The 27,402-nt window shown below is 31.8% G+C and overlaps 2 protein-coding genes across 2 annotated transcripts; both read left to right on the forward strand.

Annotated features, from left to right (window-relative positions):
- Positions 1–3,411: 3,411 nt before the first annotated feature.
- On the forward strand, positions 3,412–14,859 carry LOC143052633 (shiftless antiviral inhibitor of ribosomal frameshifting protein homolog). Its single transcript, XM_076225699.1, has 7 exons — positions 3,412–3,521; positions 5,147–5,258; positions 5,986–6,032; positions 6,855–6,986; positions 10,412–10,515; positions 11,684–11,835; positions 14,631–14,859. The coding sequence occupies exons 1-7, from the start codon at positions 3,501–3,503 to the stop codon at positions 14,804–14,806; spliced, it is 744 nt and encodes a 247-aa protein (XP_076081814.1). The 5' UTR covers positions 3,412–3,500; the 3' UTR covers positions 14,807–14,859.
- Positions 14,860–18,857: 3,998 nt separating this feature from the next.
- Positions 18,858–23,653, forward strand: LOC143052634 (potassium voltage-gated channel protein Shaw-like). Its single transcript, XM_076225700.1, has 2 exons — positions 18,858–19,887; positions 22,307–23,653. The coding sequence occupies exons 1-2, from the start codon at positions 19,411–19,413 to the stop codon at positions 23,165–23,167; spliced, it is 1,338 nt and encodes a 445-aa protein (XP_076081815.1). The 5' UTR covers positions 18,858–19,410; the 3' UTR covers positions 23,168–23,653.
- The last annotated feature ends 3,749 nt before the right edge of the window (positions 23,654–27,402 follow it).

Below are 27,402 nucleotides of genomic sequence, written 5' to 3' on the forward strand. Positions count from 1 at the left end.
TAATAAAACCTTGAATTTCATTCGCAGCAACCCACAGCTTTTTCTGCGAATCAAAATCGTCATAAGTTACTAACTTAAATCCTCTATCTTTCATACATTTTTTGAAAATTGTGGACTTAATTATTTTGCATTCTTTAATCATTTTCAAGTGCATTTTTTTTTCTACGGTGTTAAAATTGTGTTTTTATTTAAGAGAATACAGTTCTTTCAATTTGCCCTTTACGGTCTTACTATACCAGTTGTTTCAGACCTGTCCATCTAGACTTATTTCCACATAAAATTAGAGAGACAGCTAAGATTACTGAAAGATCCTATGAATCGCAAGAACACATAAAATATTTAAAACTAATTATTATTTACAAAGAAATAAATATCAACACCAAAAAAATATTTGAAAAAAGTTCCAATGCCCCAAGTGCATGTAGGTTAAACAATTGCCGTCTTTTTAACAGTTCATTTAGTTAATAATTTGTTATTTTCCGAAGTAAACATGTTGTGTTTCGTAAAGAAACATCGAAAAAGAACAATTACAAAAGGTTGCTACAACAATGTACAATCATCCTAACATGTGAGTAATATGTAACAATGATTGTCATATGATAAAATAAGTTAACATTACATGTTTAGAACTCCTTTAATTTATTATAAATTGAAGGGGCATCATACCATCTGCATTGACGGTAAATTTACATTATTCATAGTCCTAATTACCTGGACCATTCGCGTATGGTTTGACCATTCATTTGAGCTTATATATAGTCCGAAACAAATACTTAACCTAAATGTTAGACGCCAATTGCCAAGTCTCAATTCAACATTATTCAACATGAACTGTTCACTACATATTCGTTGTATGTAAACGAAATACGCCAAACACTTAAGATAAGTATAGATTGTGTGACTAATATGTTAGTCTCTAATATGAAATTCATGCACATCCGAAATTTAAATGCTGAAGAAATAATTCATAGCAGCCGTTGATTTGTTTTCATATCACCCTTGGTGGGGCGTTAACATTCAAGTATTTTATACCGAGCAAAATAATGAATAAAAACAAACTCATTTTTGTACATTCTGAGACGTACAAGAAGACTGAAAGGGCCGGTGTTTATATTTGACGCCGTTAGTATAATATGAAGTCATCTTGTTATGTTGCCAAATACGATACATTCTGATTTCGCGGATTTTTTGTTTTATAAAATTTTACACCGAAATAAAACTGAAATGGACTGATTTAATTATTTGGATAAGAATAGAGATAACTGTATTGCATTTGAAGTTAAAAACGAGGATTCTACTCTTGCAAATTGAGTTTACCTAGTCGTATAAATAAGATTGGCGTAACTCAGAACAGCCAATGTGTGTGCAGATGCTTTTTTCGATAAACGTAAATATATTACGGTTGTACTGCAGGTTGACGATATATTGGTCGTTCAAACATAATTTAGTATAATTTATGAATAAGCTATGCTGTTTTCTAGAAGTCTCTTAAAAGAGGAGAAAGATACCAAAGGGACATTCAAACCCATAAGTCGAAAAAAGCTGACACTGCCATGGCTAAAAAAGAAAAGAAAGACAAACAAACAAACAACAAAAGTATAACATGCACATCATAGAAAACTAAAAACTCAGCCACACGAACCCCACCAAAAACTCGGTGTAATCTCAGGTGTCCCGAAAGGTAAGCAGATCCTTCTCTACATGTGTTGCATATGTAGCTGTGTAGGTACATACCCAATGATAAGTCTAATTCGGTATGTAACATTTTACGACATTTGAAACAAATCGTTATCTGTAATACAGATATTCCAACTCGTGATAGCGTCCGAAAAATTTACAAATTGATGATTTCTACTCCACCACTTGTTACTCATGGTTCGATAGCTTGAATACACCCTGGAATATTGTAAAAAACTAAGAGATATATGCTCCGTATGCCAGCGCTGCTCGAATGTTTCTACATAGAATGGAAAGTTCACAATTGGGAATCTGAAATCATTTTTTGTCGGAAAGTTATTTCAAAAGAACCTCATTGTCTGGTATTAGTCAAGATATGAGGCAGACTTAACTGTAAAATTTCGAAATTAGGTGAAACTATTTCAAAATGCGGGTTATTGTTTACTCGAAACCTTTCATCACACAATTTGAAATCTTTAACACTAGATAAAACATCACAACAGAGCATTGACTTACAACATCTACTTTACTGAATGAAACTCCACAGAAACTACTTTTATGTGACTGTCATACAAGTGAGAGGGTTACCTAGCTATAAAGCTATAATACCAGTTTTAATCCACTATTTGCTACATATGGAACTACCTGTAATTTTATGAACGTTTAGTTAAATAAATGTCAATTAACTTTTTCAATAAATATAATGTATAATGTAATTACCCATTTCTTACCTTTACTATGATATGTAAACCTTATCATTCTTGTCATTACGGACACAGTGAATATTAATGCACTGATACCGTTTTCCTGCTGTATTATATTTTTTTGCTTTTTTTGTTTTATATCTATCAATATTATAGCAAAAAGTTTGACAAAAATACCGAAATAAAAGACAAATAAAAAGAAAATACCGTTGCAATAATTATACTAAAAGTGATTATTATAACACAATTGTGACTGGCGTAATCCTATTTTTGACATTTTTACCTTTTATATCTACTCGTTGTTTTTCCACTCATTACGAAAAACATGTACCAAAGTCAAGAATAGGACAGTTGTTTTCCCTTTGGTTTTGATGTGTTTGAACATTTGATTTTGCCATGTTAAGTCCTTTGTGAATTTTCCTTAAGGTCCGTCATTTTACTTGTTGATGTGTACGAGCTTTTGATTGTGCATTTGTTAGGGAACTTAACGTTCTGAATTTACATGGGAGATTGGTATTGTTATTACTTAATTTCCTCACGGAAGCATGTCGTGTAGAAAAATTAAATAATTTAAATGTGACCCTTCGACCTTTTCGTTATACTCAGTTAAACAAAACATAGGATTTCTTTGTTAAAACTGATATACTGACAAAAGAAAAATCGTTGTGGTAGTATAACGGAGATACGGGAAAACAATTTTTAAACCGATATTCATACATGATAATTACTATTTTTGTAATGACATCTTAAATGATCTTTTACATGTCGGTGTCGTTTTCAACTGTAAATGTTGTTGTGGACAGTTGTTAAAAAGTTATAATACAGACCATAAATACATATAACTTAAGACATAAATAAGCATCAGATCAGTAGTTTGATGAGTTATTTAAACAAGAATTTGAAAATTGGGACAAAATGCAAAATGCATTGATCCAAAATTATCAAATGTCATCACGTATGTTTAGTTAAATTGATTCTTAAACACAATAATTAAATGTGTTTTGTAAACAATTAATAATATGTAATCGATGATAACTGCAGACAAGTATTGAACTGATATGTAAACACAAAACAGGAAATAACTTTATCTGAACAGATATGATTTTATAGTTCATATAAATGGAGGACAGCGAACCTGAGGTATTGTTAGTTTGTTTACTTAGTAAATTTATTGTTATCCTTCAATATGATATGAGATAAAGTATATTAAACTCGCACATGTTTATGCATTCTAGATAAAAAAAATATATATTATTTTACGTAATACGTTCTTTTCACAGGTAACACCTGTCGTATTTTACATGTACATGCAACTGTAAAGAAGATCAGTATGTTATCTTTAGATTTCGGATTGGACATAAAGTGCATAGATATTTTATGATTCGCACGTGAGACTCCCGAATTTTGTACAATGGCATATTCTCCGAACTCGTACACTAACATTTTGAATATTAAAAACAATAGTCAAGCCTCGTGTTTTAAGTTGAAGTTAAGTTAAGTTGTCTCCAGTAGGGACAAATCGAATCACATTCGATGTGATATTTAATAAGTTTTACCGCTCCAAGAAAACATTTTAGAAGTAATGTGATCTTGTTTGTATTAAAATTTTTGTGTTCTTTATTGTTTACATGTTTTTTTGTTAACAATCATAAATGCTGGAAAATATTTGTGAATAATAAGAGTTTGTCATCTGCCTAGTAGCCTAGTAGCCAGTGCTTTGATTCTGGCATGATTTAAATGTTGCATTTGAATAATTTATTTGTTAATTAACAGTCAATAATATCTGGAATATTCGACTAAAAGTAATGCTATATCTTCCTCTAGCAAGGTTGATATTAAAAGGATATGGCTAACATGAAATATGTTTGGTTCATGTCTTTCAATGTATCAGCAATGTTCCAAAATCTCTATCTTTTACACTATTATCGTTGTTATACAAATATATGTTATTTTCGGTGGTAACAAATGATTTTGTTTGACATTTTTCATTAAACCCTTGAACATTCTACATGCACTATCATTATATTGTATCTACTTGACTTAGTTACCTTCGCTATCACATAACTTGTATATTAATGATTACACCTTTTAGTAACAGATAAATACGGGTTGTTGATTTTTGTCCATAAATCATCTGATTGTTTTATAGTTCAATGACAACACGGTTTTGGTTATCATGATCCTTTGAGTGTTTTATTATAAAATTACACGTATCAATTCTACGACTTACGGTAATAAAATTTTAGAGTTTCGAACTGAGTAATGTTTTAATCATCTAACACACTTCAGTCTTCAACTATAAAACGGTCATCGTGGGAATTTTTTTTTGATGACAATCTAAGAGTTTCAACCCTATGAGACTTATTGCAATGATTTAAATTTAACATCAATGCAAGAACTGTAGCCAAATGTCCATTTAAAAGCATGTATGCATTTAAATTAAAAAAAAGAGAACAATAGTTTACGTTAAGTTCATTCATTTTCAAGATATTAGGTTGACACCTTGTATAAAACGCTCGTATTTTGTTAATGAACGTATGCTAAATATAGATGCGTTAAATTTCGTGCGTCGTTGGTTTATTTTTCCTTAACGTATACTTTTTGTTCATTTCTTTATCCTTTTTTTATAATTTTTATGATTTCACCAATTGTGTGACCTTCAAGCATATTCAAATTAATATTCTCGAGTAATCTTCTATACCTAAACCATGAGCATTGCATATAATAATTCAGCCACATAAATGTTCATATTACAATCGTTATAGATCAAAAGGCTACAGGAGCTGTTCAGAGGACGATTCACGTTTGAAGAAGCACAGTCACTAATCAATCATCACCATGGAGACTGTCAGGTTGCTGCTAATTTTGTTCTTGATGGTAAATAATAATTGTTCTGCCTTTTCATATTTTACTTAATTCCTAATAAATCTGTTTTATAAGTTCATTTGGTTGCTAAAGCGTTGAACGAAACACAGGTTGTAAGGAGCGCTTGTATGTATAATTTGCACACGATCATTGATTTAATAACAATACAAGAAGCATTGAATTCAATTAACTCCTTGTGTCATAAATGTGAAATTATAATCTAAATAAAGCTATCAACTTCCTTTCCTATATACAAATAACAGACATGAACCGACAAAAACAACTGACCCATAGACACCTGACTTTGGACAGACACATACAAATTGTGGCTGTGTTTAATATGTTTGTTGATCACTTAACCCTTCCCTTACCTGGGACAATCGTGTAACATCACAACAAAAGAACAAACTGTATCAAAATTATACGTTGTTGCATGTTAGGCAGGTGTTTCATGTTTATTCAGGTCAACATGTCGTGTTACAATAATCTAATGAGATAAAACTCTAAAAGTTGAAAGGACGGGGATGATAGCCGATGGAAGCGTAATGAAAGCTTGTTACCTGATCAAAATGAGATAATCTGTATTTACAGCAAGGTCGATTAAATAAAGAATTTTAAGAACAAAAAGTAAATTGGATTATTAAATTTACTATTCGTTTTGCTGCAGTATCGTTTTTCTGAGACGTCATGTTTTAAATATTTTCTTAAATCTGACCTTATAATAAGACTTGTGTTTCAGAGGAGCCTGCAAGAGTTAGAGATGTCATAGGGACGGAAAATCAAACGGTACGTTTAGTTGAATATATTTTTTTTGAAATTGTGCAGTTCAAATGCTCATCTGAAGTAAAACATTTATTTTTTATGAATAAAACTAAAAGTTTTATTTTCGAAAGTTTTCTATATTATTATCATGATTATGTACGGTGACATATCAATATTAATTATCTATGATGAGTTTATTTACAACCACTGGATCGATGCCACTACTGGTGGAGTTTTTATTCCCCGAGGGTATCACCAGTCCAGTAGTCAGCACTTCTGTGTTGTCATGAATTATCATTGATATTATCATAATTATAAATTAACTGTAAACAAAACTTGACATTTTTGAATTACTAAGGCTTTTCTTAGGAATAGATTACCTTAGTTGTTTTTGTCAAAACTTTTAGGAATTTCGGGTCCTCAATGCTCTTCAAATTCATATTTAACCTTTTTTTATTCGAGTGTCACTGATGAGTCTTTTGTAGACAAAACGCGCGTCTAGAGCAAATACAAAATTTCAATCCTGGTATCTATGTTGAGTTTTTTTAAAAAGAAAGAAAGACTATGGTGAATGATATATAAACTTAAGCTATTTTGTCCCTTTTTAACAGGATTGTTCGGCTCATATCTGAAAGCTTGAAAATATATCATAAGAGATTCTTGCATTTTCTAGAGATTTAAATAAATGCAAGAAGTTAAATATCCTAAAATCAACACATAGACAGATCTAAAAATATATATTCTCATAAGTTTCAGACTCATACTGAAAACTAAATTCTTGTAATATTTAAGCCTTCTCTTCACGAAATACCACAGCTTTTTTAAATAGACGTTTTATTATTGTAGTGGCAAGTTATAGCAAATCATCAAATATGGAAAGACTTAATACGACAAGGAACTATTATAAAACAAGAGAGACAATTTGCATGCATCACGTGTGACAACGTTTGGTGGAGAAAAGTTCCTAACAGGAAGCTGGTAAAATTTCCGTTCATTCAAGATTTGAAAAAAAATAGAAAATTTACTTAATAAGATCGGTGAATATTGTGTAGTATTTTATTGCCGAATTATGTTCGTGTTCAAGCCGTGACAACCATTGAACAATCTCGTTAGATGCTTGATACAATTGAGTTCAGTACATGTTGGTGCGTTCGATTTAATACCGTGAAAAAAGAAAAAGAAAAAGAAGATACTAAATTATTTAGGTAAAAACGGTGTGTATCTGTTTCTTCGTGCTCCTCAACTTTTGTTCAGTTATATCACCTAATAGGTAGACCTTTGTATTAGTTTTATCTTGTATAAAACATTATAAAATCAAAACAGGAACGTATATAACAAATAACTATTTTTTTTTTATTGTTTTTGATTGATCTTTTTGGTATTTAAACAACATTGGATACATTTTTACAAGATATAAGTTAATTTCATGACATTATGGCATTGTTATACTATTTATGTTATGCGAATAAGACATAGTAAAAATTTACAAGTTAAAGATGTGAATACTTAGTGTTACATCTTAAGAATACTTTGCAATACATTAAATATATAATCATATTAAAAATAAATTTAATTAAATAACTTCCATACATCCCCCCACTCCATCTGTCGACAAATGACTCGTGTTTGTCTTTAGAAAGATATACATATTTTAATATCTCCAGACGTCTTTTCAAAAATTTAAGAAAAGCTTGCAAAGATATTAACAGTCTGCCTAATTGTGTGTTCTTTGCATAATTAATGCAATAATTAATAGATGGGCTGTCTAAATTATAATCCATAGAATTTTTTAATAATTTGTCGACATGTAGTTTATATTATGTCTTTTTAAAAAAAAAATATAAAAAGAATGGATCACTGGGATTATTTCGACGCTACACGGTGTTCAAAATTGACAAATTTTGTATAGGTTATGCATGGAAAACCTAATTTTCTGCAATAAAGCGTAATCTACACCATAGAATTTTGAGATAACATTGGAGAAGATGGCTTTAATAGTATGCTTTCAGTTAAGAAAATGAAACAATGGGGTCACCGGACCCGTTTTCTTGCTTCATTATAAAATAGGTAAATTTCTAACACATTCTAGTGTAAAGTACCTTAATATGAATTATTTGCCCTTGCATTTGAGTTGCCTCCCCTTATATGGGAAAATTGGAAAAAAAATGATCAAACAAAAGTTTTCTGTTTTTTGTAAAATAAAACCGTAAATATGATAAAACATGTCATTTTCTACATCGAAGTGGAAGTTCTTACACATGAATTACCTACTACTCTAAAAATTTGCCCATTCTATTAAAGATCTAGACCTTGTTTTCTGGTATTTCCAAATCCAAGATGGAGGAAGACACCATATCTACCTTAATGTAATACTTTGCCTGTAGAGTACAGTAATTTATAACTAAGTTATCAGAATTCGATACACCAAAAAAGATGCTGTTTTTATTCAAAGATATTTTAACTCCAAAAACTAAATACCACTAATTAAAAAATTCTTTCCAAAATTGTTTTATTTCTGTACAAAATGAATGCTCTATAGGTTTTATTACTTTACAACTGGCACATTCATTAGTTAAGGAAAGTTTATATTTTTCAAGAAGATAATTATGTGAGACTATTCTGTATAAAAATGTATATATGGAAAGCTTGTAGTTTGCTTTCTATAGTACATTTAAAAGCTAGTGAATAAATATTTTTTCCATTTTTCGTCACTAATTTCTATATTAAAACTTTCTTCCCACCTTTGCCGTGATAAAGAGCAAACACTTCCCCGATCGATAAAAAGAGAATATACATCTTTCGCAAATAATTTACTAATGGACATCTTTTTATTCTCATGCTCAAAAATGAATCCAAATGAGTTGCTGTTACATTGTATGTGACATGTGTTGTTGTAATAACAAATCTTTCTTGTCACATGGTATAACAAGTTAAATAGATAGAATGTCTACAAAAGTAACAAAAAATCGTCCTTTTCATCTACAATATCATTAATGAACCTTATGCCTTACATGTGCCAAGATCTGTAAGAAATACTCGTTCTGTCAACTTTGATAAACGAATTCAACCAAAAAAATTCTTTTCTAACATGAAATGCATTTAACGGGATAAAAATACCCTTGAAACGTTTCCATGCAGATAACACTTCTATATAAAAAAGAGGTGCTTTTAAATTTAAAAACTCAAATTCACATCTGCTCATAAATAAATCTTCTAAATCAAAAAGGGAGAAGAATGCTTTGGGAACATGTTTTCAGTTGGAGTCATGTTCTGACAGAAATCTTTTTACCAACATAATACGAAAGGATAACAGCTGTACTTCAAAATTTGGGGCTTTCAGTCCCCCCTCGTTAGGAGACTTTTGAATAACTTTCGATTTAACTTTCGGAGTACTACTATTCCATAAAAAACTATTAATATCACGTTGTATTTTAATTACATAAGATTTTGGTATATGTGTAAGTGAAATGACATAAATGAGCTTCGATATTGCAAGTGATTTAAGAATTACAATTTTACCGATCAAGGAAAGGTTTCTGATCCACCACAGTTTAATTATTGATTCCATTTTTTTTCTGCATGTATCTAAATTAGAACAAACCATTTCTTCAAAAGCATTTAATTTTAATCTAAGGTTTTAAAAACCATCTGTCCATTTAATAGGAAGGGAACCTTCTTTGTTAAATCTATTTCTTCCAATCCATGTTGCTTCGGTTTTTTGAAAAAAATACTTTTAACCCTGAACACTTCTCAAAATCGTTAAAGGAATCTAATAAAATTTGCGCAGAAAATACATCTTTCAAAAAACAAGTGGTATCATCAGCCAACTGTGAAATTTTCAGTATCCCCAATTTTTATACCAGATATATGATTGTTTTTACGAATACTTATTGCCAACAAATAACAATTGAATAATGTTAGATAAATGCAACAGTCGTATACGACTGTTCAACAGTCATACATCGATTGAGAGAAAACAAATCCGGGCTACATACTAAATCCGTGATAAACACATCAATTATAAGAGGAAAACAACGAAACAACAGAAACACTGAAGTGCAACAACAAACAAACGACAATGCAACATACATAGAAACGAACTATTAGATAACAACTGCCATATTCCTGACTTGGTACATGACATTTTAAGAAAAAATGTTAAATATACCGCTAAAATGACATCATTACATGACAGGAATACAGTACAAATAAATGCAAGAATACTCAGGACAGATAAATCCATAAATAAATAATATAATAGTGCATTTCGATATGTTAACCACAGAATAACACCAAATACCTAAAGCAATTTAGGACAGTACACAAAACCAGTATAATAGAATTACGAATAGAATAGACAAACAAATCAAACAAATAATTCAGGTTTCAATACCAATAAACAGGTCTCGAAGTGTGTGCGATGTAACATACGATATGAAGCTGTACCGACCGACTACGAATGGGGAAGAGCGGAATTTCATTGCCAGTTTTGCGGAAATGTCTTCAGGTATGTATAGTATTAAACAACTCGAATAACAAATGGTTTATAAGCTTTAGATATATTGAATGTCAACTAAATATACTTCAAAAGCAAGGTAAATCGATTTCAAAACCACATTTAACAGCCTATTAACATATCCTACGTCTCCTATAGAGCTGCTGTTCTTATTTTATGAAAATGAAACGGTTTACTCACAAACAGAAATTGTAAAACGAGCTGCACATATTTATTTTTTTTCTAGTTCGTTATATTTGATCTAAATTATGCTAAACTATTGTAACAGAGAGGTTGTTGTCGCTGATCGATTCTGTTATTAGACGATGGTGATGGTGACATTGTCGATACTCGAGCATACGTTTGTTAATGTTTGGTCATGTACAGCAGTTTAGATATATAGATGAATGTATAACTCAGATAAATACTATTTTGTAAAAATGGAATACTTAAATGGATTAATGATGAATGTTTTCTTTTGATAGAAAATATTTACTAAAATAAAATTTCGGATTTCAATATAATTTTCTCTAGAACCAATCCATCAATGTTGTATATGTCTCGGGGTTTGAAAGAACTTAACTTTCAAACCACGCATTAAGATATTCACACATCACATAAAAGTAGGCTAATTTACGGACGGAACATCTTACATTTTTAAGATTGAAATATTCAGATACTTATAACGAAATGTATATCATGACCATTTAAAAATTATTTCGTAACTTGCAAATCTGCAGTTCATTGTCATCGCGATATTCAATGATGTATGCATATTAATCATATTAATACATGTACAGGTTATTCATAGTACCCTGGAAAGTAAATCTACAATTAAAGCTGTATACGTCAATAATACGTTTTCTATTTAAAATCACGTGATTATCACATCGAATATTTAACATCTTACAGTGTAAATACAATATATTGCACACACGATTTGATTATTTTCACAGCTAATGACAAAATCCCTCACGTATGCGAAAAATATATTCACTGCATAGTGAATGTTTAACAAACATCCGGTACTCGAGAACTCGGGAACGTCACATTGTATACCCTGTATGAGACCTGAATAACATATCATATTCTTTTTTCCAAAAACAATACAGTTTATAGGTATTTTAAAGTACACTAAATATTATATTAAAGATAGTAAGCAATGTATCAATTATTACAGAGGGTTTGGACAAATGGGAGTCGCTTCCAGTCCTTGTTACAGATGTAGCACGGCATGTTCGCCGAATGCAATTCTGCCAAGACGAAGGTTAGAAGGAAGAAGATCCAGAAATGTTCATTCATGCTTCTGCCGGAACTGCTTCAATCGGGCAGGTTTGTTAATTGCCAAAATTATCATAAAAATGGCCAACAGGTTTGAATGTCCCTCTTTCGCCTCTCTTATAGACAGACATTATGAAAATTCTGATACGTTAATTAAAATGAAATGTTCTGAAAGAAGTATCACGTATTAACTGTGTGGTATGTGTTCCTACAGTCTTCAAAGGCATGATTAAAAATGTGTGTGACAAAACATTCTGTAAATAGTAGTGTCAACATTTTCGCCGACGCATTCTATAGTTAATTAACTATTGTTCTTTAACAAACCTTTGTTTACATTACTCTTTTAAAACAAAATGTAGATTGGTTAATAATGAACAAAAATTTGTATCCCAGTCAATCCGTTTATTACTTAAAAATGTTATTCGATCACACAAATTAGAACTATAGTCGTTATCTGTTTGCTTAATGATACTTCTGTTTGATACGAGAAAGATTGAACTGTCAGTTAAATTGTATTCCGAATGGAACTAGCTCCACCAGTCATACGTACATTTATCTCAAGTCATACATTTATCTCAAGTCATATATTTATCTCAAGTCATTTGTTTACGACCAGAAACTAAGCAATAATCAAACTATACTCTTCTTTATACACATTTTAACAACGTAAGAGGATATTTATACGCCTCCGTAGAAGACAACGATTCTATAAGTAGACATTTTGCTCATGGGCACTCATACCACATCTTCCTTTATCTATTTGATGGTGGTACTTTTTTTTTATGTATTTCGCTCGGAGCATTTTAAGATATCAATATCAAAGAGAGAAATTGGTTGATTGTATCTCTTTGAACCAAGTGACGCAGTGTGTTTTATCAAGCACTAGACTTATAAAATAGAGAATGGAAATTGAGAATGTGACAAAGAGACAACAACCCGACCAAAAAGTAAAAACACAACCGATGGCCACTAATGGATCTTCAATACAGCCAGAAAATCCCACAACCGGAGGCGGACTTTGGCCCCTCAACAAAAATGTGTACTAGCTAGTGAAAAATGGACGCCATACTAAACTCCTAAGCATATAAAGAAACTTTAATTATAAAAAACAAAAAAAACAAGACTAACAAAGGCAAGAGGCTTCTGACTTGGGACAGGCGCAATTTGGCGGGGTTATACATGTTTAGTGAAATCTCAACCCTCCCACTATACCTCTACCCAATGTTGAATAAACATACACAAAGCAATACGCACAGTAAATATCAGTTTAAATGAAGTCCGAGTCCGATGTCAGAATAGGTAACAAAAGAAACTAAGCAAAATGTCAATGATACATAACTAAACAAAGGACTACTAGTAGTTACAGACATGCCAGCTCCAGACCTCAATTAAACTGATCGATATATATTGTCTTCATCATATGAAATTCAAGCACAATCCCTCCCCTAAGGTGATAAGTATCATACCATCATAAAATATATGAGAAGAACATAATCTGTATCATGCCAACAACTGGTTTTAGAATAAATGTGTTGATTTCCGATGCAAAGACCCTTTGAGTGAATCAATATTAATACCAAAATATGCCATATTTCATGACCTGATAACAGTATCGTAACTATATCCCTTCTTAGTAAGTCTGTTTGAAGATTTTGTTAGCTTTTGAGGTTAGTGCCGACATTTCTGTGCTTTGTATTTATAGAATATTTTCCCAAAAGATTGGATGTGAAATATCTGAACGTATAAGATGTCTGCGTGTTGATTTCTATTTACGAATGACGTCCTTCTGCCGATAATAAAATTTAGTAAATGTTTTGATTAGTCTGTGATATTGAAAACCCTGGTGTAATAATTTTGCAGCAATACAGAGATTTCTTTCGTTCAAATCAAATACATTGTTACATACCAAATCGAAACAGTTGAGATATAAAACCCATAAGATGATGACAAGGGAACATCACCATCTAAAATGGATAATTAACAATAGGACATGAAAAATCATCTCTTTTATCATACATTGTGGTATTAAATTTCTCATTAAAGACATAGATATGTGTAAATTCCTCGTTGATCTAATATCATAAAATTTGTTAGTTGGTTTGGGTTCAATCATTTTAAGGTTAAGGTTTTACTAGTATAGTGAAAGCTATTCTCCCGCATGTTAAATCATAGTTATGATAGTAGACGGATGTATTCATTAACATATTCATGTTATTATAAATACAATTATGTAAATACAAACTGACAAACAGAAAGCATTTACACAGGTTTTTAATAAGACTAGTAACATTCAATAATATTTTATGAGTACAAGATCCTTGTACATTGTTGTAAAACAATTTTTATTGAAATCACTGCATTGTATACATGTAGACGAAGTGTATACTTATATCCCGCTTTCATGGATATGAATTAAAAATTTGACAATGGCAATTAAGAAAGTAACGATCAAATATCATGTTCCTAACAAAAAATGCATCCTTAGCAGGTTTACTCTTACAAAATTACTATTAGGAGATCTGAATAGTGAGTTGTAAGTTTAATGAACTTGGTACATCTTGGAATTAAAAAAAAATCATCATCAGCTTCCAATACAAATTTCTCAAGTGTCAACAGGATCCAAACTGTTATAAATTATGTCTATTTTATAAAACTAATCTAATCCACAACCATATGCGCCACTGCGTTTTACCTCTTGCTTAACAATTTGTTAATATTCTTTGATGCCTTTTTAGGTTTTTCCAGTTTGTTTTATGTTATTAAGTTTGAAAGTCATAGCTGTTTAGTCTCATTCTGCTTCTTTACTTTATTTTCAATTGAGGCGTATCTCATTTTATAATTTTTAGATGGACCTATTGTTGAAGAAACCTGCGTCCATCCACGTTCATTGCACCGGCGTGTAGTGTATGCTAGCGAACAACACCTCAGCACCGGTTCTACAGTAGATACCTTCTTAACACAAGATGACTTAGCTTCTCAAGTATCTGATTTCGAACCAATGTTATCAGATATTGATGAATAATGCCGAAAGGGAGAATGATATCCACTCATAGCTAATAAATTTACATCGCTTCCTTTTGTTGTTGTCAATTTTTAATACATGAAAACCGAAAACAATTATTTCTAAAGCATCACATAACTATAATACCATTTAGCATGTGTCGGTAATGACATACTCTGAATAGGGACTGAAGTTTCACCGCCTCAAATTACGATCCCCCCCCCAAAAAAAAAAAACATTTGGTCCTACAACCTGTCGATACAATTTTTGGCATTGCACAAGGTCATGATTTTGTGCTCACAAATATGGTTTTATCCGCCTTTTTCAATTGTGCCTGTTCGTATCAATGGCTGAGGGTCGTTCGATGCTATCGGTCATACATGTTTTTTTCTTTATCGTTATGTCATAAACCAGGTTGTTTGTTTTTAATGTTAAAATTCCAAAAGAACCAAATACAACAAATGTTCCAAGAACTTTCTACGTTTGATAATGTTAAGGATGAACTAACTTAAATAAATGACAATTTTAATCTTGTTAAATATTAAGTGATAATTATACAACTTCAAAATCAAAGCTATAGACTCCACTTGGGGAAGTTACCAAAGTAGTTGATCAGTTGAAGGATATTCTGAGCAAAATCAGAACTATAAAACAGACGAGAATGTTCATAGCCGGTCTGACGTTATAGCCATTATCCTGCCCGGTCCAATACATACGAGAATGTTCAGAGCCAGTCTGACGTTACAGCCATTATCCTGCCCGGTCCAAAACATACGAGAATGTTCAGAGCCAGTCTGATGTTATAGCCATTATTCTGCCCTGTTTAAAACATACGAGAATATTCAGAGCCAGTCTGACGTTAAAGCCATTACCCTGCCCGGTCTAAAACATACGAGAATGTTCAGAGCCAGTCTGACGTCATAGCCATTATCCTGCCCGGTCCAAAACATAAGAGAATGTTCAGAGCCAGTCTGACGTTATAGCCATTATCCTGCCCGGTCCAAAACATGCAATAATGTTCAGAGCCAGTCTGACGTTATAGCCATTATCCTGTCCGGTCCAAATTATACGAGAATGTTCAGAGGTAGTCTGACGTCATAGCCATTTTCCTGCCCGGTCCAAAACATACGAGAATGTTCAGAGCCAGTCTGACGTTATAGCCATTATACTGCCCGGTCCAAAATTATCTGGAGACAAAGAGGCATTCATTTTAAGATTTAAGACACTGAAGATGAGATGTACCCCTACCAGTAGAGCGCAAATAGCTTTAAATAAGATTCAGTTGTAAAAAAACTTAGATAGCATTACCCATATCAAATCAGGGACAGTTCTTCGTATTTGGAGAAATGGAAACTGATCTTTCTGGTTTTGTGTCAACTTACAAGAGTTTTAAAAGCATCACTCTGCCTAAATGGACTTTAACTATTCAAATGGTTAATTAAAACATTTATTTCGAAACCAGGATAAACTTTAAGTTTAAAAGGCCAAATAAAGTATGAAGTCAAAGAGAATTGTTGACCAAATAATTCAAACGAATTTTCCAAATACATCTAAGTAAATCATAGTTTAATGTAAACAATAAGTTGCAGATTCTTTGTTGAATTTATTTGGACTGAAGACTTAAATAAGTTTTCCCGAGTTTACTTGCTACACTGAACAAAATTAGACATTCTAGATTTCGTTACTTTTGAATTTAATCATTTATTTTTGACTGAAACAAATAATTTAAAAAAAAAATGCTGCAACCATTAAATACCAAATAACTATATATATATGTAGGACTCTAAAGTGCGATGTGGACGCTTACGTACGATGGTCACGCTAAAGTGCGATGATCTTCGCTGAAGTGAGATGCCAACACACACTAAAGTGCGATGGTCTGCTAAAGAATAGACGTAACAAACGTGCTATGGACTATGACGTCAACAGTCGTTTATACAAAAAAATAAATTACATGGAGAAAAACAAATGTAGAATATTTGATAAACACCTTTAAACCAAATGACGATGACTTACTTAATTCAAACCTAACCGTGCTTTGTCGGCTAAAGCAAATGTGTGTTTTTTTTCCCGGGTGCTGAAAGAAGTACTTGTGTCCTGCACTCGACTATCGTACTATACAGATACAAAAGTATAGTCTTTAGTTTCTTTTATCTTGTTTCTATTACAAGATAACGGATACATTCAAATCATTGTTTATGTTGCAGTTTATTTTGCGCTTTCCGTTAAAATATTGTCGATTTTATTAAAAATTAAAGTCGGTAAAAACAAAGGTACATGTTTTCATGCGTAAATCATAAATAAGGGCAGATCTTCACATAAGGGATAGACTACATGTGAACTGCAAGCTACGCTAATTATAAAAATATTTGATACGGACGAATTTCGAAAAAATGACACACAGGATATATAGATTTTTGTCACACCTAAATAACCATTTTAACAATTATCACGGGGCCAGTCTTTTACATTCAGAAGCATTCACTTAAGCGTACCTGTACATTATAAAGCCTATCACATATGTTATAAAACCTAAGAAACCAGCTTTTGCAAAAAGACTATTTATTAACATCCGTGTTCTTTAAAGTTTTAAGCCCTTTAACATTACCCTTTTTGTCCATCGCAATTTAGCGTGATATTCCATCGTACTTTTGCAAGCAAACAATTATCGCACTTAAGCGTGATACACCATCGTACTTTAGCGTAGACCATCGCACTTTATAGTCCGCCATATATATATACATGTAGTAATGTATTTTTGAAAAAAAAAGTACCACAAAAGCTTTAATTTAACCTATTTGAATATCAACAGATAGTAATGCTAATATTGGTGCTAAATCAAACTAAAAGACCTGCTATTAACGATACTAATCTTATTTAAAGATTTTTATAGTCGCATTTGGAATCGTACAGATCATTATGATGTAAATGATTTTTAACAATTTGTATAATCATAATGATGACTTTAATCAATTGTTACTTTAGGTAATGATCATGGTTCTAGATAGCGCACTTCTCCTAATAATTATGTAATATTATTTGGTAAACAAAACGTAGTGTTTTAGTTGTTGTAAAATTAACAAATCGGAAGAATAATTTCTGATGGAGAAGATACGTTTTGATAATGGTTGATATTGCGACAAGTTCAATAAACATGATGTTTGAAATTAAAGATGTCGAAGTGTTATGATTATTTAGATATTTACGTTCATTATTTCTTGAGTTCAATAGTTATATACTAAATACACAAGTACAGGTAAATGGGAACATGGACAAATTTTAAGTGTTTGAAAGTGATTAGTGTACACATATTTTATCAATTAAATTCAGGTAAAGTAATGTACACAAATAGGCATTTACATAATAATACGAGTGAAATAATTAATAGGATCTAGGAACAAGCTGTTAGCTTATATTTCTAAATGGGGAGTATATGCTTTATTTTCACGTTTATTACGAAAAGAATGCATGCAAATTGTGTAGATCAAAACAGTATGATTGTTATAGTGGATAATATAGAATATTAAATAACAAAAATAACAAACCACGATAAAAATGTAAAACGGAAATGCCGTTATCGAATGGCTAAATTAAATAAACGAATCGATAATAACAGTAATATAATATGTAACAAATATTTTTGTAAAAAATATGATCATAAAACATAATAATAATGATTTTAAAATAATAATAATGATTTTAAAATAATAATAATAATAATAATAATAATAATAATAATAATAATAATAATAATAATAATAATAAGAATAATAATATAGGGTTATTGCATAAATATTGGTGAATATTTTCCAGAGTAGAATGTTATATTGCACGAGCTTGCGAGTGCAATACATGTTCTACGAGGGACAATATTCCCCAATATTTGTACAAGTACCCTATATTAAAATCACTATAATTATTATTATTATTTTTTTTATTTTTATAATTTTATTATCATTATACATTGCAATTTTTGTGCAATAACCCTTTTATTGTATAGCAATATAATATTTGAAAGTAAATTTTGTGGACTGTGGAATAAAACAATTACTGTCTTTTGTTTTGGTAAATATGGGGTTTTATTGACTTTTGAAAAACTGATATTCATTTCGGCCGTCGGCTTCAGTGAATATCATTTTTTCAAAAGTCAATAAATATCAAGTGTTAATAATTCATAAAACAAAAATAAAGTGTTTAGAGTTCTAAACGAACATGATTATTTCAGATTTATCAATATTTCTGATCATATTTAGCATTGTTCTCAGTCGGAACATCCGGTTAGATTATCAACTATTCAAACTCATAAACTGACGATTTTTACTGCAAGTACATTTTTCATTGTACATGTGATAATATTAGTATACTTATGTTTGCTTCGTGGAGATGGGAGTTATAATAGTCTTATTACTTGCTAACTGATGACTATTAATATTGTAATGACAGTAATTGATGAACATTTTTGTATATTAATTATAGGATTATTTCATAATACACTATATATATCTCAGTACAGTGTGAAATCATAACTACAATTAACTAGATAAGTATCAAACACTTTTAGCTGGATAATTTACTGTTTCAATATGTATGCGTGATATCGTAACATAGGCAGTTGTAGGAACAAAATGGAGAAAATACGCTACATTTCAAATAGAGGTGTAAGACACGAATTGTCAGATCAACTTTTAGGAAGAATTCGTGAAAGTAACTCTAATGCTGCTGACCATATCGGCACCACAATTAAGGATGACTCTAATTGTATGGACTTTAAATTCAATAGACACACAACGTCTACCAACAACATATTTGATTATTTTAAAGGAGGAAAACTACATATGCCGATAGACATATGTCCGCAGAAATTCTCTGAAGAACTTGATTTTTGGGGGTTACCAGAAACTGCATTAGAAACATGTTGTTTCACAAAGTATGTTTCCTATTTTGATAACTTAAACATTTTGAAAGTTTTAGAAGAAGGGGAATGTAAAAGAAATACTATGTTTGAAACAGTAGCAACGTTGACCACAGGACACGGATGGAGGTCTATTCAAGCGAGAGCGTGGTCTGTAATGGAATATCCTACTTCATCTATGTCAGCCAAGGTAAAATATGTTATGACAATTACTTTTAATTATTTTTTATAAAAATGTATATTTGAGGCAAGAAGATGAAATCTACAATTGATTCTTGATTACTGAAAGTCCATTGCCGAGTATTTCATGAACATTCAGGATTAGACAGATGAAAAAAAAATAAGATTACAATATAGGCAGAACAGGATAAATGGTGTTTTTTTTTTCTTACAATGCAAATTTACGGTATGTGGATAGATTTGCCTTAGCTTGAGACGTGCCACCTGTGGACTCTTAGAAAGATGTTGTTTGTCTTCCTTTACATTTGCAGATCATGGCGATATATTTAAAGATGTAAGAAAACGAGGTAAATGTCAATATGACAACTATCCATCTAAGTCATAATTTGTAAAAGTAAACCAGTATATGTCAAAGTATATACTTCAACACGGAGCTTTGGCTCACACTGAGCAGATCTACATAAATAATGCTTTTATGAGTAAAGCGCGTTTCTGATAACCCCCTCCTACCAATTTTCTGGCAATCGCAATCGACAAACTATTGTTAGAAAAGGTAATCAAATACAAATTCGTGGGCCAATCCGTGGTCAGCGATTAAATTAATATGTTAAAATATATGCCTTAAAACTGCTACGAATAATGTAACGATATGTAAACATCTTTTACAAATTAAATTTCAGATGCATAGTAAGCTCAATTTGTAACCTATTATTACAAATGCATAATCAAGGTATTCGATTATATAAATTTATATTTGTAAGCAAATACAAAGTTTATACATATCGACACCTACTATTGCAGATTTTATTATAATAGTTTTATATATGGAGTTTATACAACGTCTTCATTTTATAATAATTTTATTGTTCAATAAGAAGTTCAAAACTGGCGAATTTGAAAACGTAACCAGTCAGACGTATGTTACCAAAATATCAATAAACTCTTATAGTGCTAAAAAAATGACAAAAATAGTAACAAATTTGTGATGTTTAATTGCTGTGAAAATGCAAGAGATAAGTATTACTGTCGGATAAACGAAGGCCTGACATGAAAGAGTATTTCAATATTTTGACTATCACATTTCATTGGATATTGAAAAGCATTTTGATTTTGTTAGAGAGAAGGCTCATACTCTAGCGTGTAGATAAAATGAGTTATTCGGAAGTTGTTCGTATCAAATGGGTTATTCGGAAGTCGTTCGTATCAAATGAATTACATTGTATTAATGTGGATTTATTTATTTTCGTGGATATCAATTTTCGTGGATTGCTGAAAATTTGCATATTCGTGGATATCTAATTTTGTGGTTTTGCCAATCTCTGTATATAATGCCTTTTGCAAATATCTTATTCGTTGAACATTTGAATTCGTGGTTCACCTGTTCTCACGAAACGAACGAAAATTAGTATCCAACGAATATTAATGAATCCACAGTGATATAAAAGTATAGAACAACACAATTACCAATACTACATGGACAGTAAATAACTACCCGTTAACCATGTACTAGTTTATTATTATTTCACATCATTACAGAAACGAAATAGAAGAAATTGATTTGAACAGTATAACTAACAAAAGGAGTGAGATAATCAGGTCTTTCCTCTTTTCTGTGGAAAGACCTATTGTATTTGTTCTGATTATTATTATTTGCAACTATCATGATGTATACATGCATCTTATTGTGATTTATCAACCAAGGTCCACCATCCTCCACCCCCCTTTTTTCTTTGTTTCTTTCTTTTTGGAGGAATCCCATTTCGCACGCTTTGAAGTTCAGTCCTGTACATTTTAATTTTAAAAATGCAATCCTTCTTATAAACAAACGTCTAAAAAAGCAATGACCTTAACTTAATTACTTGAAACTTTTAGTTTTAACACCTCCTTGTAAACAAGAAGGCTGTATGAAGTGCATTAAGATCAGAAATGCAAGCATTTCCATATCTTGAAAGTATATTTTTCAAATGCAGGCGCTGCTTGATTGGTGATATGTACAGATTTATTAAAATGAGGGTGTGATCTGGAATATCTCATTAATTGAAGGCATCGTGACCTTTGTTTGCACAGAAGAGTTTTAGAAAATGTTTATGTCCTCTCCATATTTTCCAATGCGAACCAGTATGTAGAAGAGTCTATGACTTGCAGAATTCTATATGATAACTGTAAGACTTTAGTGTGTATCAATTTTTTAAAGTGGTTTCCAAACGCAAATGCAAGTCTACAGAGAGAAAGTCTTTTCGATAAAATTGTTAAGGATTCTAACAAAGTGCCAATACTATGATATTTCAAATATTTAGTTAAATTAAATTAAATATGAAAAATGTAAGTTAAAAAAAAAAATAGAAACAAATCTTCTGTTAAAAAAGCTCAAAAAAACTATGTTAGAGATTATGTGATAATGAACAGGTTTTCTATGATTTTAATTTTAGGTATATCTATACGCCAGCAATGCAATTGTTATACTGTCTTTATTTCTACTGGTGAGCAGTACACATCCGCTATTCAGAAGGAAATTAACAAAAGACGAGTGGTATGATTACTTTACAGAGGAAGAAGAGGAACTGTACGATGATTACTGGCTGTATGAAACATTGAACGGCACAGGAATATCGCTTCCAGGTCATGTCTACGTTGAGATTGGTGCTCTATGGTATCTCAAAATGATAACATTGGCGTACTTTACAACTGAACTTATTTGTAAACTTATAGTGTTCCCTTTGCCATGGAGAGAATTTATTACGATTTTAAACTTCATAGACGTTTTGGCCCTGGTTGTAATGTATACCACGCTCATTGTTAATCAAGTGAATCCTAAAGAACAATATAAAGATTCTGTACACGATGCCGTGCATTCACTGCAGATATTCCGAGTCTGTCGATTGTTCAGGTTGGTACGGCACATCACTGGATTTCGAATATTGATGTACGCGCTACGGGCTAGTATTGGAGATCTATTAGTCATGCTGCTAGGTTTGTGTACAGCTGTTTTACTGTTTTCGTCTCTCGCTTACCACTCGCAAGATTCTGCCTTTTCAACTATCCCTGACGCAGCGTGGTGGGCTATTATCACTCTCACGACAGTTGGGTATGGAGATATCTACCCGACAACTATCCAAGGCAGGGTCATTGCTTCAATATGTGCAATCACTGGGGTGTGTCTTTTTGCTCTTCTGATACCAGTACTTGTTAATAATTTTCTCTTATTTTCCTCTCATTATGCTGGAATTGAAAGACGACAGACTTTAAAGGAACAACTGTTGACTAGGAAAACAGCAGTGTCACCAAAATGAAGGAAAAAACAGAAAGAAAGTTGTATGATTATATTGGGTGTGTTTTATTTTCGTGGATTGAGGAACCCCTGCATTATTGTGAATATTAGATGTTGTGGTTATGATCAAGTCTCAATCGTTACAACTCGGCCAAATCCGTACCTCATCAAACGAAGGAGAGTAGAGGAGTCACCCGAGGATTACCGATTGGATCAAGTCTCAATCGTCACAACTCGGCCGATTCCGTACCTCATCAAACGAAGGAGAGTAGCAGAGTCACCCGAGGATTACCGATTGGATCAAGTCTGCAAACAAACCTTTAGTACTTCTGTCCGTCATTGAATACTTAAATTGGAAGTTAGGTGTTATTCCCAAATCCATTAAAAACAGTAACAAATGAAAAACAACGAAACCATAGTAGTTGGGAGTTAACATATATTGATAGGTGTTGTATTGAAAATTGTTTTATTCTTATATATTCATTACATATGGAATATATAGTATGAAGATTATTGTCACATGTCATTTGAATCTATTACTGGTAATTTCAGACATGTTACGTTAACAGATCATTTTACCTATATGTTGGTACTAAGCTATAAAAAGATGTGGTTTACTTGCCAATTAGACAACACTGCCTGTATATTAGTACTAAGCTATAAAAAGATGTGGTACACGTGCCAATTAGACAACACTGCCTGTATAATGGTTTTAAGCTATAAAAAGATGTGGCTTAATTGCCAATTAGACAACACTGCCTGTATATTGGTACTAAGCTATACAAAGATGTGGTATAAGTGCCAATTAGACAACACTGCCTGTATATTGGTTCTAAACTATACAAATATATGGTATAAGTGACAATTAGACAACACTGCCTGTATATTGGTACTAAGCTATAAAAAGATGATGTATAAGTGCCAATTAGACAACACTGCCTGTATATTGGTTCTAAGCTACACAAAGATGTGGCATAAGTGCCAATTAGACAACACTGCCTATATATTGGTACTAAGCTATAAAAGAAGTGGTATAAGTGCCAATAAGACAACACTACATCCGAGTCACAATTTATAAAAGTAAAGCAATATAAGTCAAAGCCTAACCAAATCAGACAATTTTTCATCAGAAACTAAAATACTTAGAAGTAAACAACTATAGGTCAGTGTACCTTCAACAATGAGCAAAGTCCATACTGCATAGTCAGCTATAAAAAGCCCAGATATGAAAAATGCTAGCTGTATTTGGCACAATTTTTTGAAATTTTGGATCCTCAATGCTCTTCAACTTTGTACTTGTTTGGCTTTATAAATATTTTGAGATGAGCGTCACTGATGAGTCTTAGGTAGACGAAACGCGCGTCTGGCGTACTAAATTATAATCCTTGTACCTTAGATAACTAATGAAACATTATGAACCAAGCAATAACGGTCTGGTTTATGTAGAAAAAAAAAACAACGCAGGAAGTATAAAATGTGATACATAGCTACAGACCAGATGTGGCAAGGTATATTTGCATCCCTGCAACACAAGAGACACATACTATATAATTAAGGTATCAAGGTACTGACAATATCCACATGTATTTACACCTACATTAATCTCCTGTTTTGTGAAAGTTGTTTCTAATCTAAGAGTTTTATAATATCATCATGTACATGCTAAATTTAAGTATAAACACTAATAAAAGGTTACACCGTACCAAAAAAAAAATCGAAATCGTGCTCCCACATTTAACTAAAAACCTATACAAACACATGTAAGCAATTCATATATACTAAATTAATATATACTTTCCGTTAGTTTTAATCGATAATCATTTGTCATATGGGGTTCTTTTATAGCAGTCTTTGCGATATGAATTTTGATCATTGTTGAATGCCATACTTTGACCGATCCAACCACACCATGCCAGATATAACCATTAATATCAATGGCATAATTTCACTTCTTAAAAATATACACCTCCATAAAGCTAGTGGGCCTGATAATATCCCTGCTATTTTACTTAACAAACTCTAGGAAGAAATATCCCCCTTCCTTGAATTCTTTTTTTCAAAAATCTATAAATGATGGAAAAAGGCAAATGTTATCCCAATTTTTAAAAAGGGAGATAAGTATAAGGAAGTTAATTACAGGCCGGTTTCTTTAACGGCTACTTGCTGTAAGGTATTAGAACACGTCATCACAAGCAATAGAAAACATATATCCCAATTTTTAAAAAGGGGGATAAACATAATGAAATTAATTACAGGCCGGTTCGTTAGCGGCTATTTGCTGTAAGGTATTAGAACAAGCAATATAAGAAAACATTTAGATTCAAACAATATTTTAAATGACTGCCAGCATGGCTTTAGGAGTAAACGTTCCTGTGAAGCACAATTTATTATCAGCCAACAGGACATAGCCAAATATTTGACAGATTGTAATCAGATCGATGCAAGACTTTTATATTTCTCTAAAGCTTTCGATAAGGTCCCACATGAAAGATTAATATCAAGACTTAATTACTATGGTATACGTAAAAATAATTTACTTTGGATAAAAGATTTTTTGTCAAACAGGCAACAGCAAGTCCTATTTAACGGTGTGTAATCATCCGAATTAGATGTTGACTTAGGGCACAGTATAAGGCCCAACTTTATTTTTGTTATTCATAAACGACCTATCTTAGCATGTCTCTTGTAAGGTTCGTCTTTTTGCTGACGACTGTTTACTTTATAAAACATCTTACAATATAAATGAGTCTGGCGCACTCCAAAAAGATCTATTAAACCTTGAAAAATGGGAATCTGAATGGCAAATGAAATTTTATTCTGAAAAATGCTATGTCATAAATATTTCTAAAAAATCAAAACCTGATGTATTTAAATATAAATTACATAATCATGTACTTGAATCTGTCAACGGCAGCAAGTACAAATGTATTTAGGAGTTACAATACGCAATGATCTTGACTGGGGGCCCCATATTAATAAAACTTCAAAGGCTAATAAAACACTAGGCTTTCTACGTAGAAACATGAACAACTGTACACGTAAGGTTAAAAACCATACGTACACATCACTTGTGCGTCCGACCGTCGAGTACTCCTCACCAGTTTGGGATCCATACAAACAAAACCAAATTAACTAAATTGAGCAGATACAACACAAGGCAGCAAGATATGTGTTTAATGACTATAATGATAGATCACCAGAAGCGGTCACTGGTATGTTCGTTGAAGTCACTAATGACGTCCTGACTCAAGCTGACAGGCATACTAGAGGACAACATAAATTTAAACATATATATATATATGAGTCTGAAAGATTGTGTAACAATACCGATAAATAGATGGAAAACAAAACACTAAAAAGTGTTATAGACTCTATATATATATATATATATATATATATATATATATATACATATACAAATAAAGACTTTTTAGGTCATCTTTTTGTCCCAAGCCCTATTGCTGTCTAGAACAATCTCCCAGAAGCAATCTGCATGTCACCCTTCCTTGAATCCTTCAAAGGTGGTAACTCCGCCTTTAACATTTGGAGGATCCTGTCTGGCTAATAACATGAATAAGTAAATGTATTTAAGCCACTGTACAAAATGTGAATGTCTTATGCATTAAGTTACAACTAGTGTTATTTTAAATTTTAATTGAACTGTGACAAATATTTAAAGTTTTTGATATAACGCAGTTTTCGACCTCCATTTGCATGTACATAACGCCACGGTTCTGGGATATTCCATACTCCGGCACCGGAGTCTTTCCGTATCAGAAAGAAGACAGAAGATTTGTTAACTTCTTTGTCATTTGGTTTCCAGTGGCGTGTTGTCTCATTTTGCAATCGTACCACATCTTGTTATTCTTATATTGAACATATCTTTATACTGTATGAATATGAATGCGTTTGGGCTTCGTGTAACCAATTAAGGCACTTTTGTTTTTTTCAAATAATTCAGACAGGTTAATGTTTTTGCCTCGCATCACGGTGCGAAGCTATAAGTTTCAGTAGACATACACGCCATCTTGAAATAATTACTGATCACTGATTGGTTACTTTATGATGCGCCTGAGAATCAGTAACAGCCATTGGTGTAAATGAGATAAAGAAATACAGACTTTTTCGCGTTCAGGATAAGTCATTAAAAGCCGGAAAATTAACTATGTGTATATCAGTTCCGATCAACTGTCATTTATTCAAGGTCGTTAAACACTTCTATTTGTTGATTTAGTCATGTTCTTTTTATTATGCATA

Source organism: Mytilus galloprovincialis, chromosome 11 (assembly GCF_965363235.1).
Source record: "Mytilus galloprovincialis chromosome 11, xbMytGall1.hap1.1, whole genome shotgun sequence".
In the NCBI taxonomy this organism is placed as follows: Eukaryota; Metazoa; Mollusca; class Bivalvia; order Mytilida; family Mytilidae; genus Mytilus; species Mytilus galloprovincialis.

What these genes read in the sequence shown, in the direction of transcription:
- LOC143052633 (XM_076225699.1), top strand. Translation starts at nt 3,501, where the DNA reads ATGGAGGACAGCGAACCTGAG. An exon ending in TAGGGACGGAAAATCAAACG is followed by an intron (nt 6,033 to 6,854) that starts GTACGTTTAGTT and finishes TTATTATTGTAG; the next exon opens with TGGCAAGTTATAGCAAATCA. An exon ending in GAACTGCTTCAATCGGGCAG is followed by an intron (nt 11,836 to 14,630) that starts GTTTGTTAATTG and finishes TATAATTTTTAG; the next exon opens with ATGGACCTATTGTTGAAGAA.
- LOC143052634 (XM_076225700.1), top strand. Translation starts at nt 19,411, where the DNA reads ATGGAGAAAATACGCTACATTTCAAATAGAGGTGTAAGACACGAATTG. An exon ending in CTTCATCTATGTCAGCCAAG is followed by an intron (nt 19,888 to 22,306) that starts GTAAAATATGTT and finishes TTTTAATTTTAG; the next exon opens with GTATATCTATACGCCAGCAA.